A 13,765-nucleotide genomic window follows, 5' to 3' on the forward strand; every position below is an offset into this window, starting at 1 on the left:
ATCTCCCTCTACTCTTCCTCCATGCAGGCAGGGGCAGATATCTGAATCTGGAGGAGGGAAGGGGTAGCCTGCAGTTCCTGGCTGCAGCTGCAACTGGAGCTAGGGGTTGAGTAGCACTTGGGTATGAGCCCAGGGTGGGAAGGGAGGCTTAACACCATGTGGGCTGCCAGCTGGACAGCTCTGGTGTAGGCTTTCAGGTTAGGCATCTACCTCTTCCCACTAGCCAGATTTATCCACACAGAATAAGTCGGGGTTTGGCTTCCAAACTGAGCCGGAATCATTCAAGTTACAAAGACTACATTCTACTACAACCTGTTGTGTAATATTTAAGTTTTTATATAGACTTAGTTATTTGATACCTTCCAGAACTTTTATGCAGGCAAGGTTCTTTGGGTAGATGTGATATCTTTTATTAGACCAACTGAGTAGCTGGAAAAAAGTTATCACATCTGCTCAAAGAACTTGCCTACCTATGTCCTTAGACCAACATGGCTACAACCAGCAACTTAGCTTTTAGGCATCACTCTTCATCCAGAGATCTTCAAGCACTTCATAAACAAGTATGAAACATCATTATCCTCATTTTCTAGATGGGGAAACTGAGGCATAAGTGGGTGCCCAGGCTCATCTGGGTGAGCTTGAAATAGATTCTAGGTCTCCTGATTTCCCATACGGTCTTCCCTTCATTACCACCCTTTCATTAAGCAACAGGATTAGCATCTGTTGCCTATTCTTCTTCTTTTTTTACTCCTATCTTCCTCTCTCAGCAAGTCATTGGATGAGGATTTCCTATTCTTATTTTATTTTTCCATGCAATCTCTGTGCAGTGTTCATGAGCAGGGACAGAGCCAAAGATACTCTCCTACTATTTCAGAAGGAAGGGAGTGTGGATGCTAGGCCTGGGTGAGGCTTTGTTGGCCAGTTTCTTCAGTTTGCATACAACCACTTACTCAAGACTCCCTAGGATTGCCACTTCCAACCAGAATTGCCTCTCCAAACCCTCACAACCAATTACAAGGCACAGAACTGGATGCTTAAAGACAGCCTTATAATATACCATAGATTAAATCAGGGGTGACCAGATCACTTCCAGTACTCTGCCACTGCAGTGAAAGGGAAATAGTTTTTAATAGTTTGGTCTCACAGGATTCCTGGAAGAGGGACATCCTTCATGTTAGTGAGGAAGGCATATGGCAGGTGACCTGGAAGGAAGATGCCTCCTCCCTTTCTGGGAGGAATATTTGAGACTTTGCCTCCACAAAATACCTTTTCCTTTGTGGTAGACAGTACCCCTGTGCCAGAGTAGCAGAGTAGGTCACTGGTGTCCTCATTCAGGAGCTATGGGAATTCCTTTATGCTTTGGGGGCACCAGTCCTTGCAGGTTCAGTGAGCAGATAAAACAAACAAAGATAAGGCATCTCCGTATGCCCTATTAGTTTATTTTGGTAATGTTAAATCTTGTCTTTAATTATTTGATGTACCATTTAAGTCCTTATAGTAAAAATAGTCACTTTTCAGTTCAGTTCTATTTTTCTATCTGAGCAGTTTTGTATTAGGTGCTGGTATGTAATTTAACACCAATCTGTGATTAAGTGGCATGATTAATAAGGTATAACTTGTTTCCTTCTCATTCCAAAGTAAGAAACCCTTAGAAGAAGCCACTAGAACTAAAACAAACAAACAAAGTAGCACATAGCCCTTTCCAAATTTTGGTTCACAAAGGTATACATTGAGAAATTTTGAGGGTTGATAATATTCCACTGGTTGAAAAATGTTGGGAACTGTTGGCCTATGGCTGTGGTGCTTGATCTCTAGCCTGTGAGGCCATGTTATCTGGCCCATGGGTCTTCCCAAAGGTCCAGAAATTTGGCGGCAGGAGAGCAGTGGCAGCACTGATTGCTGCTCCTCTGTCGCCAAGTGTCTTTCAGCCTATGGGGCTTTCCATGTGTCTGGACATGACCCTCCATACTAGATCATGCCAATGCTTGGCCAGGCCAGCACACCAGATTGCATCTGCATGCTGACCCCATGTTGGATAAAGCCTGCAGACTGATCCTGTATGTGGGATCTGACTCGTAAAGTAGTACTGCACCACTCTTCCAACTCATGGGGCCAGAAGGTTGAGCATTGCTGTCCTAGGGTAAGCCTATGTAAAATGCAGTCTTATGAGGAAAAGACTGCCTTTCTAAGGTCCAGGTGATCATTTCTGCTACTGTAGTCCTTTGGGGTCCCATCCATGACTGGGGCTCCTATGTGCTAAGTGCTATAAAAAGCCTTAGGAAATAATACTTCATATTATACATTGTAATGTCTTTGAGGTAGTAGTTGTCTTCCTGTTGCCTATTTGTGCAGCACCTATTACTGTGGGACTATAGCCCAGAGTATAGGCTATTGCTGTACTGCAGACATTGCTGCAGTACAAGTAATAATACTAACAAATAATAATATTAATGTATGCCATGGGCAACTGGTGTCACCTTAGTCAGGGGGGCACGTGCCCCCCCTGCAACCAGTCCTGCCAACTGGGGGTGGTCCCCGTGTGGCCAGTCTCACTGCTGGGGGGCAGTCTTACTGACATATACTAATATATGTGCTTGTCGAAAAGAGCCAGAGGGAAACTGGTGAAAAATGTCAGATTACTCCTGGTAACTTCACCTAAAATTTGCAGACCCTGAAAATGGTTGAGCAGACTTAAAACATCCTTTTTTGCTAACTACCAGAAATACAAGCAGATTACAGACACCTTAATTGATCTCAAGCACACTATATTCATTCTTTCCTTTTTAGAACCTGTATGGAGGTTGGATTAAGAAAGGAGTCATAGTGAAAAAACGTCTCTATGTATCTCACATTTTGCATTTGACTCTTCCTTTCTGACAGGTTTGCCCATTCTATAACAAAGGCGAAGGGAATTGCGCCCAGCAACATAATTGCACCAAACTTCACATTTGCCGGCACTTTCTCCATGGGCAGTGTAGGTTTCCCACCTGCAAGAGATCCCACAGCCTTCTGAATTCAAAAGCACTGATGTTGCTGACACCAGAAGGGGTGAACGATAACATGGCTCAAAACATCCAACTGATCTGTGATCACAAGCATGTTACATTTAGCCAGGAAATAAGCCAGAGGAAAAGTAAGTCGTGACCAGGAGGTGGGCTTAAAGAACAGCATGAGCGATCTATTTCCTCCATCCAGAGGAGATGGATGGAGGCTATTTCTTCCCTATGTGCTTACTGGAGCACCCCCCTCCCTGTTCTTTTTTGCCTTTAGCTCTCAACAGTACTGAAGAAGCTGGAAATAAAAGGAAAGTACACACTGGCAATAAAGAAAAAAATGAGTCTGCAGAAACTTCCAGTACACCTACCTCTCCATCACGTGCCTTTTCATCGGTGGCATCAACATCACAAGGTAAAGTGAGATGGGTGCCAGTTGAGCATGTCATCTGGCTGCTCTAAGTCTTTCTGCTGTTTTTTGTTCTTAAGGGTGGGCTTAGAATTTAAATTCACTGTGAGTGAATCCTCCTTTAGCTTCAACATTTGCTCTATTCACAAAAACATAGCAAACAATGGCTCATCCTGTCATAGTGTATTGGGGAGAGTGCTCTGCGCAATAAGTATCTGCTTCTCTTTTGGTATTTATAATGTATTTCCTGCCAGTAACTACTGTATAGGAAGCTGCTGCTGAGCATTGGTAGTAGAATTAGCATTTAATTAGCTGGAAGGAACATGCCAATGAGTAGAAGGGTGCTAAACAGGAGTGTCCAGCATTGCACTGGCAGAGAAAGGTGGTTAGCTATATTAGAAGTCAGGCAGAAGGTAGGGTAGATGGATACGTTGTAGACTAACTGAATCAGAGATCTATAGCAGGGTTGATGGTTGTAGCTGTGTTGGTCTATGTACATAGGCAGGCAAGGTTCTTTGGGTAAATGTGATATGTGTTATTAGACCAACTGAGTAGTTGGAAAAAAGTTCTTTTCAAGCTTTCGGGTACAAGCATCCTTCTTGAGGCTTAGGGAGCGTGACAAGGGCATGCTTCCAGGCCCGATCTCAATATCAGCCTGCCTCCTGTCTATGGGCAAACCACCCACATCACTCTCTTCTGCCATGCCTTGCTGTAATTTAATTAGGATGTTAATTAGGTGGGAAGCTGTCCTTCGAGTGCCCAGCTGTAGCACAGGCAGTACCTACATGCTCCAAGCTCCCCTTACACACATCCCATGCCTTCCACATGTCTCACTGTTTGTTAAATCTCTGGATCAAGGCTGGGCCAAACTGAGCACACAGTTGGGTCTCTCTCAGATGGCTCTTGCAGGTCACACACACTGCCCCCTCTCACTGGGGCCTCTTGCTCTCTGCCCTCTCTCACAGGGCCTCTATCATTCTGCCCCCTCTGGGGCCACATTCATACCACCCTGCTCCTTTGAGTGACCCTGTAGAGCCATCAGGCTTTGCTTTCCATGCCTTGGGCAGTTCTGGCACAGCCTTTTGGGCCTCTCTCATGGCCCCCATCTGCATGGAACTGGGTGATTATTCAGCTCTGGGCCAACTTCTCCTCTAGCCCCACACTGGGCCACGATGCCTCTTCCTCAGGCCACCACTCTGCCCATACTCTGGGGCCCTGGATCAAACATCCCCCTCAGCCTCAGGTGCTTCCCTATAAGCATACCTGGCCCTAACAACTCTGCCCTTTCACTAGGGCTCAGGGTCCTCCACCCCTGCTGGCTCAGGTGCTGCTTCCCAGCTTGCCTGGCCCACCTCACCAAGTTCCTCCACCCCTTTATGACTCAGGAGCTTCTGCAAGCATACCTGGCCCCCCCCCTTGCTCACTCACTATACCCACCTGAAGGTGGGAGCTGGGGTTTATGTGCCCCTATCTGCTTTTCAATGGGGAGGTTCATAGTCCCAGCATTTAAGCAACATTGCCCCACCAGGCCTCCCTACCCCAGCAGAGTGTAGTTTTTGGTCATGCCCACGACCAGGGGCCTCCTCCTTCCCCATAGCCCCGACCCTTACCTCTGAGATGTTCCTGGAGTGGTAGCTCAGCAGGATAATATTCCTCCCATGCTGGCTGGCAGCAAACTGCTGCCCCAGCCTTGAGAGCTGGGCATTAAAATAGCCACCCTAATCATGTACCTGCCGGCTGCGTGCTCCAGCCCTTAAAGTGTTGGAGCACTAAAGCTGCTCCATCACAGGAAGTCTCTGCTGTTCCAAGGAATGAAAGAAGCTAAAAGTATGATGGGGGGGGCAGGAAATCAGTGTAAGTGAGAAAGGAGAAGGGAAAAGAGGAGGAAATAGTGAGTGAAGGAATGCAAAAAGGTAAGCATGGGAGACTGCTGTAGTTTAGCAGAGTTCTTCAAGGTAGAAAAGAGGCAGTCTGACAAAAAGTAAATAGGTGGAAGTTAGAAAGGCAAAGGGTAGAGAAGGAGGTGAGGAGAGGAAGTAGGGGGAAATGTGTAAGTGGTAAGTTCAGGCAGGAACCTGGTGAATCAAATGAGGCAGTTTGTAATGTGTCATAAATCCAACGTCTATATTAAGTCCATGATTTTTTGTATCCACTAGATTTATGAAGTGAAGCTTGTAGGCTCATCTAGAAAAGGGAACTTACCCCTCCACACATGCACCCACATCCCGTCACACACCTCAACCCCTACCATACCAACACACACATCCAATACTGTCCCACACACCCCAACCACACATCCCATATCCGCCACACACATCCACACTTACACTCAACACACACCCCTCACACGCCCCCCACCATACCCACACACATACACGAGTCCCACATACCCCACACCTTTGTCAACCACAACCACACACACCTTTTACACACATCCCACACCCACACATACCCCACCTGCACCATACCTACACACCCCAACCACACCCTCCACCCCTCCACACACAATGTACAAGGAACACCCCCCAGCTGCAAAAGGAGTACTTCCTATGCAAGGGGAGAAAGATCAGAGGTTAGGAGGGAGGGATTTACGGTCACAAGATGGTGACTGGGGGTGGGGCACCCATCAAGGGGCAGGGGCTATTCTTGTGGTGCCCGATGCCTTACCAAAACTTGTGAAGTGGTCCTCCAGCCAAAATAACTACCTACTTCAGTCTATAAGATACACATCTAACCTGCCTTTTTTATTTGCATTGGCCATTACAAGCCAGATTGTCAGCTGGCCAAAAAACCAGCTTGATTTAATTGAAGTCCATTGGGTAAGAGTGTGGTTCAAAAGCTGCTTGTCATTAGTGTTCTGACTCCAGTTACAGTGGCATGATGGAGGGCTAACATTGCTACAGAAGCTGAGAAATGACTGGAGCACAGATGAGGGTTTGATTTGCTTCTAGGAGTCTTATAGTCTAGATCTTCAGGAACCAGAGCCTACTGTAGAACCCCAATGCCTCTTCCCACTCTTTTTTCCCCACCCTCAAGGTTGGAGATTTCTTTCATCCATTTTCCATTAGCCCCTCAGGGGGTGGCTTGGCAGCTCATTAGAATGGCAGTTACAATGCCCAGCACCAGAGATCAGCGATATTCTGCTGCCCCAGGCCAGAGCTTGCAACCCACCTCCCTGCTGTGAGCTGTAAGTCTCTGTCCCTCTTCCCTCTCAGCCCTGAGACCTGAAGGTGCCTGTACTGCAGAAGGGACAGGTGGCTCGGCACAGCTTCCTGCATCCCAAATCCCCGTGTTGCCTTGGACCAGGTCAGACCTTCCTGAGCCAGATCTAGCATCTTTGAGGTCTGGATCCAGCCTGAGGGCCATAGGTTACCACTCCCTGTGCTACATAGTATTTTACAGTTGTGCATTTTTTTCCCTCCTCCTGTCCCCCTGCCTTTAGTGCCAGCAATTTAAATGAGAGCTGTGCAGCCATGACTTGCACCAGGCCCAGACAGCTCCTTTTGGCCTCCTAGATAACATGGAGAGAATCAAGTCTTTATCATTCTTTCACTTGCAAGGTGTTTTCCATGGCTGTTTGTTTGGCATGGTCTAAATGGGACTCCCCACTAAAGGTAGATACAACACCTCCTGGTGGCCACTATAATACCTTTCTCTTCTCTTCTGGTCAATCAGGGTGCCTCCCTGTGTTCTATTGCCACACCTTTGATGTTAATTTTGAACTTGGGAGGCCACCAGTGACTCCTTTGCCCCTCAGTTCTGTCTCCCTGCGATCATTTCTCTCAAGTTCAGTTCAGCTCACTGGACCTGTGCCCCTCAAGCTAAGCCCTCCCCGCCTCCTTTGTCAATTGCACTACCTTCCCCAAGTGCCCTCAGTGGCCTCCCCCATGCCTCAGGGCTCAAAATGCAATGAGCAAGACTCCACCACAGTTAATTTGCAGCTGGGAGAGCCTTTCTAAAAGCCCTCCCCAGGCTCCTGCTTGGTCCCACTGGCTTCTGTCAGCTTGGGCGCTCCTGGTCTACACATAGTTCCCTTCATCTTTGGTCCTGCTTTTCAGCTTTATTCAAGGAGCTACTTCTTTTTGCACAGTCTGAGTTGGGTTCTAGTTCCCAACTCTGATTCCTTCAGCTCCCAGTAGAGAGCTCCTGCCTCCAGCTCTGCCCAGGTCAAACTGACCTGCCTCTGGTGCAAAGTTTACATGGCCCCTGGCTCCTCCTCCTTCTGAACTTCTTATCTGGGGCTCCATAGCTTTCTAACTTGGGTGCTCAACTGCTGGCATGTAGGTCAGATCTGGCCCATGGCCCAATCTTCCAGTGTCCAATCTGGCCTTCATGTGGTCCACAGGGCCAGATAGGGGTGGTGCTAGCCCCAAGGCCCAATGCTCAGATGTGGAGGCAGCACAGGGCCCAATTCTGGTGTGGGAGAGGGGCAAGAGGTGATGGCCCCAGGGCCCCAGGACACAATCCTGCTGTGCAGAGGCAGGAATGGGCAGTGCCAGGCCCCTGAGGCCTATTCCCTTGTGCATAAGGGCAGGAGGGGGTGGCATGGCACCAGGCCTTCCTGGCCCAATCCCAATGGTGTGTGTGGGGGGGGGGGGGGGGACAGGTTCCTGGCAGCTAGACTGGTCCACAGGGAGGGGATCTGACCCATAGATGAGCCCCATGCCACTTATGTTGCTTATGGGGCAGAAAGATTGAGCACCACTGTTTTAACTCTACTGCTTGGTCCTACTTTCAGTAACAGGGCATAGCCCAATACACAGGAGTAATAAAGTCTGATAAGATCTGGATTATCTTCTCTCTCACAGCTGCAAAAGCTGACTCTGCTCATAAAACTGCTAGGAGCAATGACGTGAATAAATGTAATGAGATTTGCCTATTCCACATCTGGAAGTTCTGCAAACATAAAGGTAAGTCTTCTGAACAAGGTCATCTGCTATCCTCAGAACTTACCCTTGGTGTATGACTGGTACTGAAAAATGGAAATTTCACAACCCTAAGTTAGTAGGGTGAGTCTTAAAGTACATTAGCTGATAACTGTGCCCAACTGGTCTCAAGTCAGTAATACAGAAAAATGATCAGAGTGGTGAAGATATTGAGAGGATAGCCAAAGACTGAGATAAGGCTTCCAGTTCAGAACTTGCTCAATGCAGGAGGCATTACACAGGAATTTCTTGGGCAGAATACTTTAGGCATTAGACATCATACTTCAAAATTAATTCTTTAAAAGAGAGAAGAAAAAAAAAAACAAGAACATGAAGCCATCAGATTCTCTGTCTTGACTATGAAGTCGTCATGTATATCGGTACCTATAACAGGTCATGTATATCGGTACCTACAACAGATGAATGTGCATGTCAGACGGTAGCCATATTTATTTTCTGTTAGGCCACTCACCCCAAAACTCTTTTAGAAGCTGAGGGAGAAATAAAATAAAACTGTATCACCAGGGTTCCCTGGGAGCTTCATGCTGTATATCTGCCCTTTTGATAGGTGATTTGTCAACAAATTTACTCTCAACTTTGCTGGTTTCAGCTCTGCCACAGTCAATACCTAGGTAAAGAAAGGTGTGTGGATTCTATGACTTAAAATCAATAATAAGTTATGCTTATGCTGCTTCCCTAATCAGAGGGGATATGTTTGTACTCTGGTATTCTCAAGTGCGAAGTTCACATTAATGGATTAACTCTTGTTTTACCCCAGGATAAACGGGCATAAAATGAAAAACGGGGAAAGGACAGAGGATAAAAAGGATTCAGCTGCTGCTGGCCTCTTGGTTTATTTCATTGTTTTGCCATTGGTTTGCTTTAAGATTGCATGATTCTTTTGCTATATATCCCTTTTCTTTGTAGAAAAATGCAGGATGCTTCATTACCATCTGCCTTATCGATGGCAGGTATTTAATGGAGTAAATTGGAATGACCTTGCCAAAATGGAGGAAATTGAAAAGGCCTATTGTGACCCGAATAATAGCAGGTATCATGGTGTTTGGATCCTTTTTTGCTAAGCCATGTAAGAGTAACCTGTAGTACTATGTTAAAGCCCATGGAGAAGACTACTGCTGAAAGACCTTTACTTACCTCTTAAGAATGTCAATGAATTTTTTCAGTGAACAGGATCTGGAAGAAGATAGGGGGAAAGTAAAATGTGAAAAGGAGAATGGAGAACAGCTAGACATCAAGATGGCTCCATGACAATGCTTGCCCATTTGGAATAACCTGTACGGTGTGTTGAAGATCAGGACTGGCCCATCATATGGTTACGCAGAGCAGTTGCTGAAGGTGGTAGACTTGAAGGAGAGGGTAGGGGGAATTTCCAGAGCTGAGTTAAGAGTTCCTTAGTTAGTAAGGTCGGAAGGGACCTGAGCAGATCATCAAGTCGGACCCCCTGCCCATGGCAGGAAAAAGTACTGGGGTCCAATGACCCCAGCAAGGTGATTGTCTAGCTTCGTCTTAAAGACCCCCAGGGTAGGAGTCAGCACCACTTTGCTTGGAAGTTGGTTCCAGCTAGTGGCTTTTGACTGGTATTGACCATTAAGCTATGTGAATATGAGAGCTGGATGGGGCAACAATATTTATTTCGCCTAGGGCAAGTGAAATAGCTAGGGCCAGTCCTGGTTATGATTTTATAGACTAATGACATGTATGTGGTATCTAGTGCATCTCTAACTTTCCAACTTTTTTTTTTTTTTTTTTAAAGTAAAAAACCCAAAATGCACATGACACTTTTCTATGAAGCACTTATTGTGAAGAATGAGAGTGTCCAATTTGACCACTTACTTTCCTTATCTTCCTATTAACTGCTTGTTGGGATGCTCCATCTTAGATGGACTTATCTTTCTACCCATGGTGCACTGGGTCTGAAGACAAGAGCTGGCCACCAGTGGTTACTTGGATATTCTCACTTTGTCTATCTAGAAAGCAAAGGGATTTGCCAAGTATTTTTGGCAGTGTCCTCCAAAGAAGGCTGACATCTGAAGTACTTTTCATAATAGAACTGGAACCAATCCATGCCCAGTTAAAGTTTAAACCTTCTTTAGAATTAAAAGCCAGTGAATTCAAAGTGCAACCTGAAAGCCAAATACAGCCTGCAGAATCCAAAAATGTGGCCACAGTTTTTGTAACTGCAAATGTGAGGACAACACTGAGAAACCAGTGTTTTATTGCTGAGAACTTCAGGACCACACAATTTATTTTCTTCTAGCGAGGAAGATACAAAACACAAGTAAGTAGCATCATACACATTTTAGTTTGTTACCCCGCAAAAGTTGGAAAGTTAGGGATGCAGCAATGGACATCTTGGACAATTCTGGTTAATGATATAGCAATAGTGTGAGCTCTTTTGCAGGTTGGATGGAGTTCAGTCAGAAGGATCTGAGGTTCCTGAATCAAGACATCCCAACAATTGGGAAACTATTGTAGTTCTGGTACATACTGCAAAAGACATCTTCCTTTTATAAGCAACATTAAACACAGATGGGCACATATTATGAAGGGATTTGGGCTAAAGAGAATAAATATGCAGAGTCCATTCTTGTATGAATTCTATGAATTTATCTTTTATAGCCTTCCAGCTCAGAACATCAATTTTCAAAAAATGATGTATGCCTTTGCTAATCTTCGTCGCCTTTCTACACCATCATCTGTTACAAAGCCTCCAAAATTCATACTGACGACAAAGTGGATTTGGTATTGGAAAAATGATGAAGGCCAGTGGATTGAGTATGGAAAACAGGTGAGAATCCATCCTGAAGATCCCTGTCATTCACTTATGTGAGGATTTACGCAATCCCTTCTCCTCTGATGCATACTAACGTGTGCATCCTAACAGCATTAGCTAAGTTTGGACTTACTGAGTAACTAGGCATCTTAAAATGAGTCATTTAGCAATTAAGAACCCTTTGTTTTAGAAAGGACTAGTATCTGTCTTTTTTTCACTACCATAAACAGAAATGATATAAATTTTATCACTTTACCAGCAGAGGTCAGAATTCATTGCTCATCTTTATCAGGGAGTGAAGAAAAGTAGTTATATAGAGTTTGTCCTCTCTAGAAAGATTTAATCAGTGTTTTTTTTTTTTAATCTTTTCCATTCTACAGGATGGAAGCCACGGAGCTTCCTCACTAACTTCTAATGACCTGGAGAATTTATTTCTAGCAGATCCAAACGAAACTGTAGACTTTCAGACTGGCTCTCAACGGTATCAGATCTGTTTTAAAGGTATTGTACCCATATAACACATAGCACCTTAGCTTACTGTATTTTCTTGTTTATATTCTGGAATGTTTTATATACACACCTTATTTTTGAACAGCAAAATGAATAAAAAAAATCTTTTCCTGTAGTAAATGAGCTAGAAAGCTGAACCTGCTTATAGGAAGTAGAACAATGGTTTGCTGCAGAGGCTACGTTCTGTTTCACCAAGTAAACTGGAAAAAACTGCTCTTGCCCTATTACTTGCATACAGTGTGCACCTCAATTTCCAAGAGCTGTTTTGTGGGAAAAGGTTGTGTGTTGTATGTGAGAAAACACTGTATTTTGAGTAACCTTCATGTACCAAGTCAGAGTATTGTGCTGGGAGAAGTACTACAGAGAAGAAATACTGCAGTATATATGGTTGGATTGAGGGCTATACAGAAAGAGGAACATAGTCTAAGGAGGGTGCAAGATCATGAGAAAACAGAAATCCACAATCTGTAAAGTAGAGAAAATGTAAATAAGTATTCAGGGAGAGTGGTTGCACAATGGAACAAAGACAGAATTCAGCAGAGAAGAATTGATAAGGTGCACAAAGTAGGGAAAAAGAATGTTTTTTGAAGAAGACACTTCCCTTAGAGCAGGGGTGTCAAACATGCGGCCTGCTGAGCCATATGATCCAGTCTGCGGGGCTTTGGAATGGGGCTGGATGTAGGGGTAGGGCAAGTGGGCATGCTGTTGAATTTCAGGGTGTAGAGTCCTATTGGGAACACGTTTTGAGAGCAGCATGCCAAGAAACAGTTGTGTTAACCCCCCCGACTCCCTGAGCAGACAGTGGCTCCTACCCTTGCCATTAATCCTGCTGGTGGGGGGTCTGGATCTGGCCCACAAGGAACTCATGATTCAAATCTGGTGGGGGTGCAAGTGAGTTTGACACCTCTGCTTTGTATTTGACCATCAATTCTTTGGTTCTTACCCAATGAGACCATGATTTCACCTCCCCCCCATCCCTGCCAGATCCTGCAGTCTTAATTCTAAGCTTCCAACAAGTGTGTCATAAGAATACTTATCCCAGCTGAAACCTGCCATACTTCTGTAGCAGCTGTAGTCTGGAAATCTAAGTGCTTTATAAACATTAACATAGTAACATAGGCATTCTTACAGTCCTCTGTCATCATTATTATTATATTTGTTTTGCAGAAGAGGGATCTGGGTAGATGGCACTCAAGAAGTTGCCTGTCTTCCATGCCAAACTCATCTTCCTCCTTTTATATATTAGTCACTAACTCCACTTCAGGTTTAAATGAAGCTAAAACAAGAAAGGAAAACACAGAAAGAGCCTTTCTTTAAAGACACTGGGAAACTGTGGGGCGGGGAAGGGGGGAACCATATTTGTGCTGTTTAAAGTGAACTTTCAAGAATATAAAAAGTGACATGGAGGAAGCAAGTGAGTTTTAGAACACTGCTGCTCAACCTTTTGGCTTCCACAGGCCAGATGGGTGGTGTGGGGCTGTTCCATGAGCTGGATGGAGCCCACATGTCATGATTGGGCCCTGGGGCTCTGCACTATCCCTTCTCTGTCCCAAGTTCTGGGAGTGGGCCCTGACACCCGGCACCACCCCCTCTTGCCCCTGCATGACAGGATTGGTCCTCGGGGGGGGGGGGGAGTGTCTGGCCCCAGACCACCAGGATTGGGCCCTGGCCAGGGACACAGTATGATGAGGTGGGAGGGCAAGGTACTGGGATTGGGCCCTGGTGCCCATGGTTGCCTCCACCCAGCCCTGCATTCTGGGATTGGGCACCCAATCCAGAAACTCGGTGGTGAGAGAGTGCTTGGCACCGCTTTCCTGCTACCAAGTTTCTGGATCCACGGGGAGCCCCATGGAGTGGATGGACATGGGCCTGTAGACCATATCTGGTCTGCAGGCTAGAGGCTGAGCACCCATGTTTTAGAGGGACAGGGAAGTTGAAGAGGTTACAGGGAATAGACAGAAATTTGAGATAACAGTATATGCTGCTGTTCCTAACCAGGAAGTTTAGAAGTACCCTTTAACTGATTTTTTTTTCTTTTTTTAAACGGTGGGTTTTTTTGTTTTCTAATTCTTGCTATGAAATGTGTTTGCATATGACTTAAATAAATAATAGCTGTAGTAGTAATAATAATTTC

The 13,765-nt window shown here is 45.4% G+C and overlaps 1 protein-coding gene across 2 annotated transcripts in view; it reads left to right on the plus strand.

Annotated features, from left to right (window-relative positions):
• Positions 1-13,765, plus strand: part of LOC109316317 (zinc finger CCCH-type antiviral protein 1-like) — a 41,672-nt gene that overhangs the window by 10,097 nt on the left and 17,810 nt on the right. For both annotated transcript variants that reach the window (XM_019544273.1, XM_019544272.1), the window contains exons 3-8: positions 2,881-3,133; positions 3,271-3,408; positions 8,211-8,312; positions 9,255-9,378; positions 10,968-11,136; positions 11,502-11,622. In XM_019544273.1, the coding sequence (XP_019399818.1) occupies positions 2,881-3,133; positions 3,271-3,408; positions 8,211-8,312; positions 9,255-9,378; positions 10,968-11,136; positions 11,502-11,622 (907 nt within the window). The remainder of the gene's footprint in view (positions 1-2,880; positions 3,134-3,270; positions 3,409-8,210; positions 8,313-9,254; positions 9,379-10,967; positions 11,137-11,501; positions 11,623-13,765) is intronic.

Source organism: Crocodylus porosus, unplaced genomic scaffold (genome assembly GCF_001723895.1).
Source record: "Crocodylus porosus isolate Cpor-Errol unplaced genomic scaffold, CroPor_comp1, whole genome shotgun sequence".
Classification (NCBI taxonomy): Eukaryota; Metazoa; Chordata; order Crocodylia; family Crocodylidae; genus Crocodylus; species Crocodylus porosus.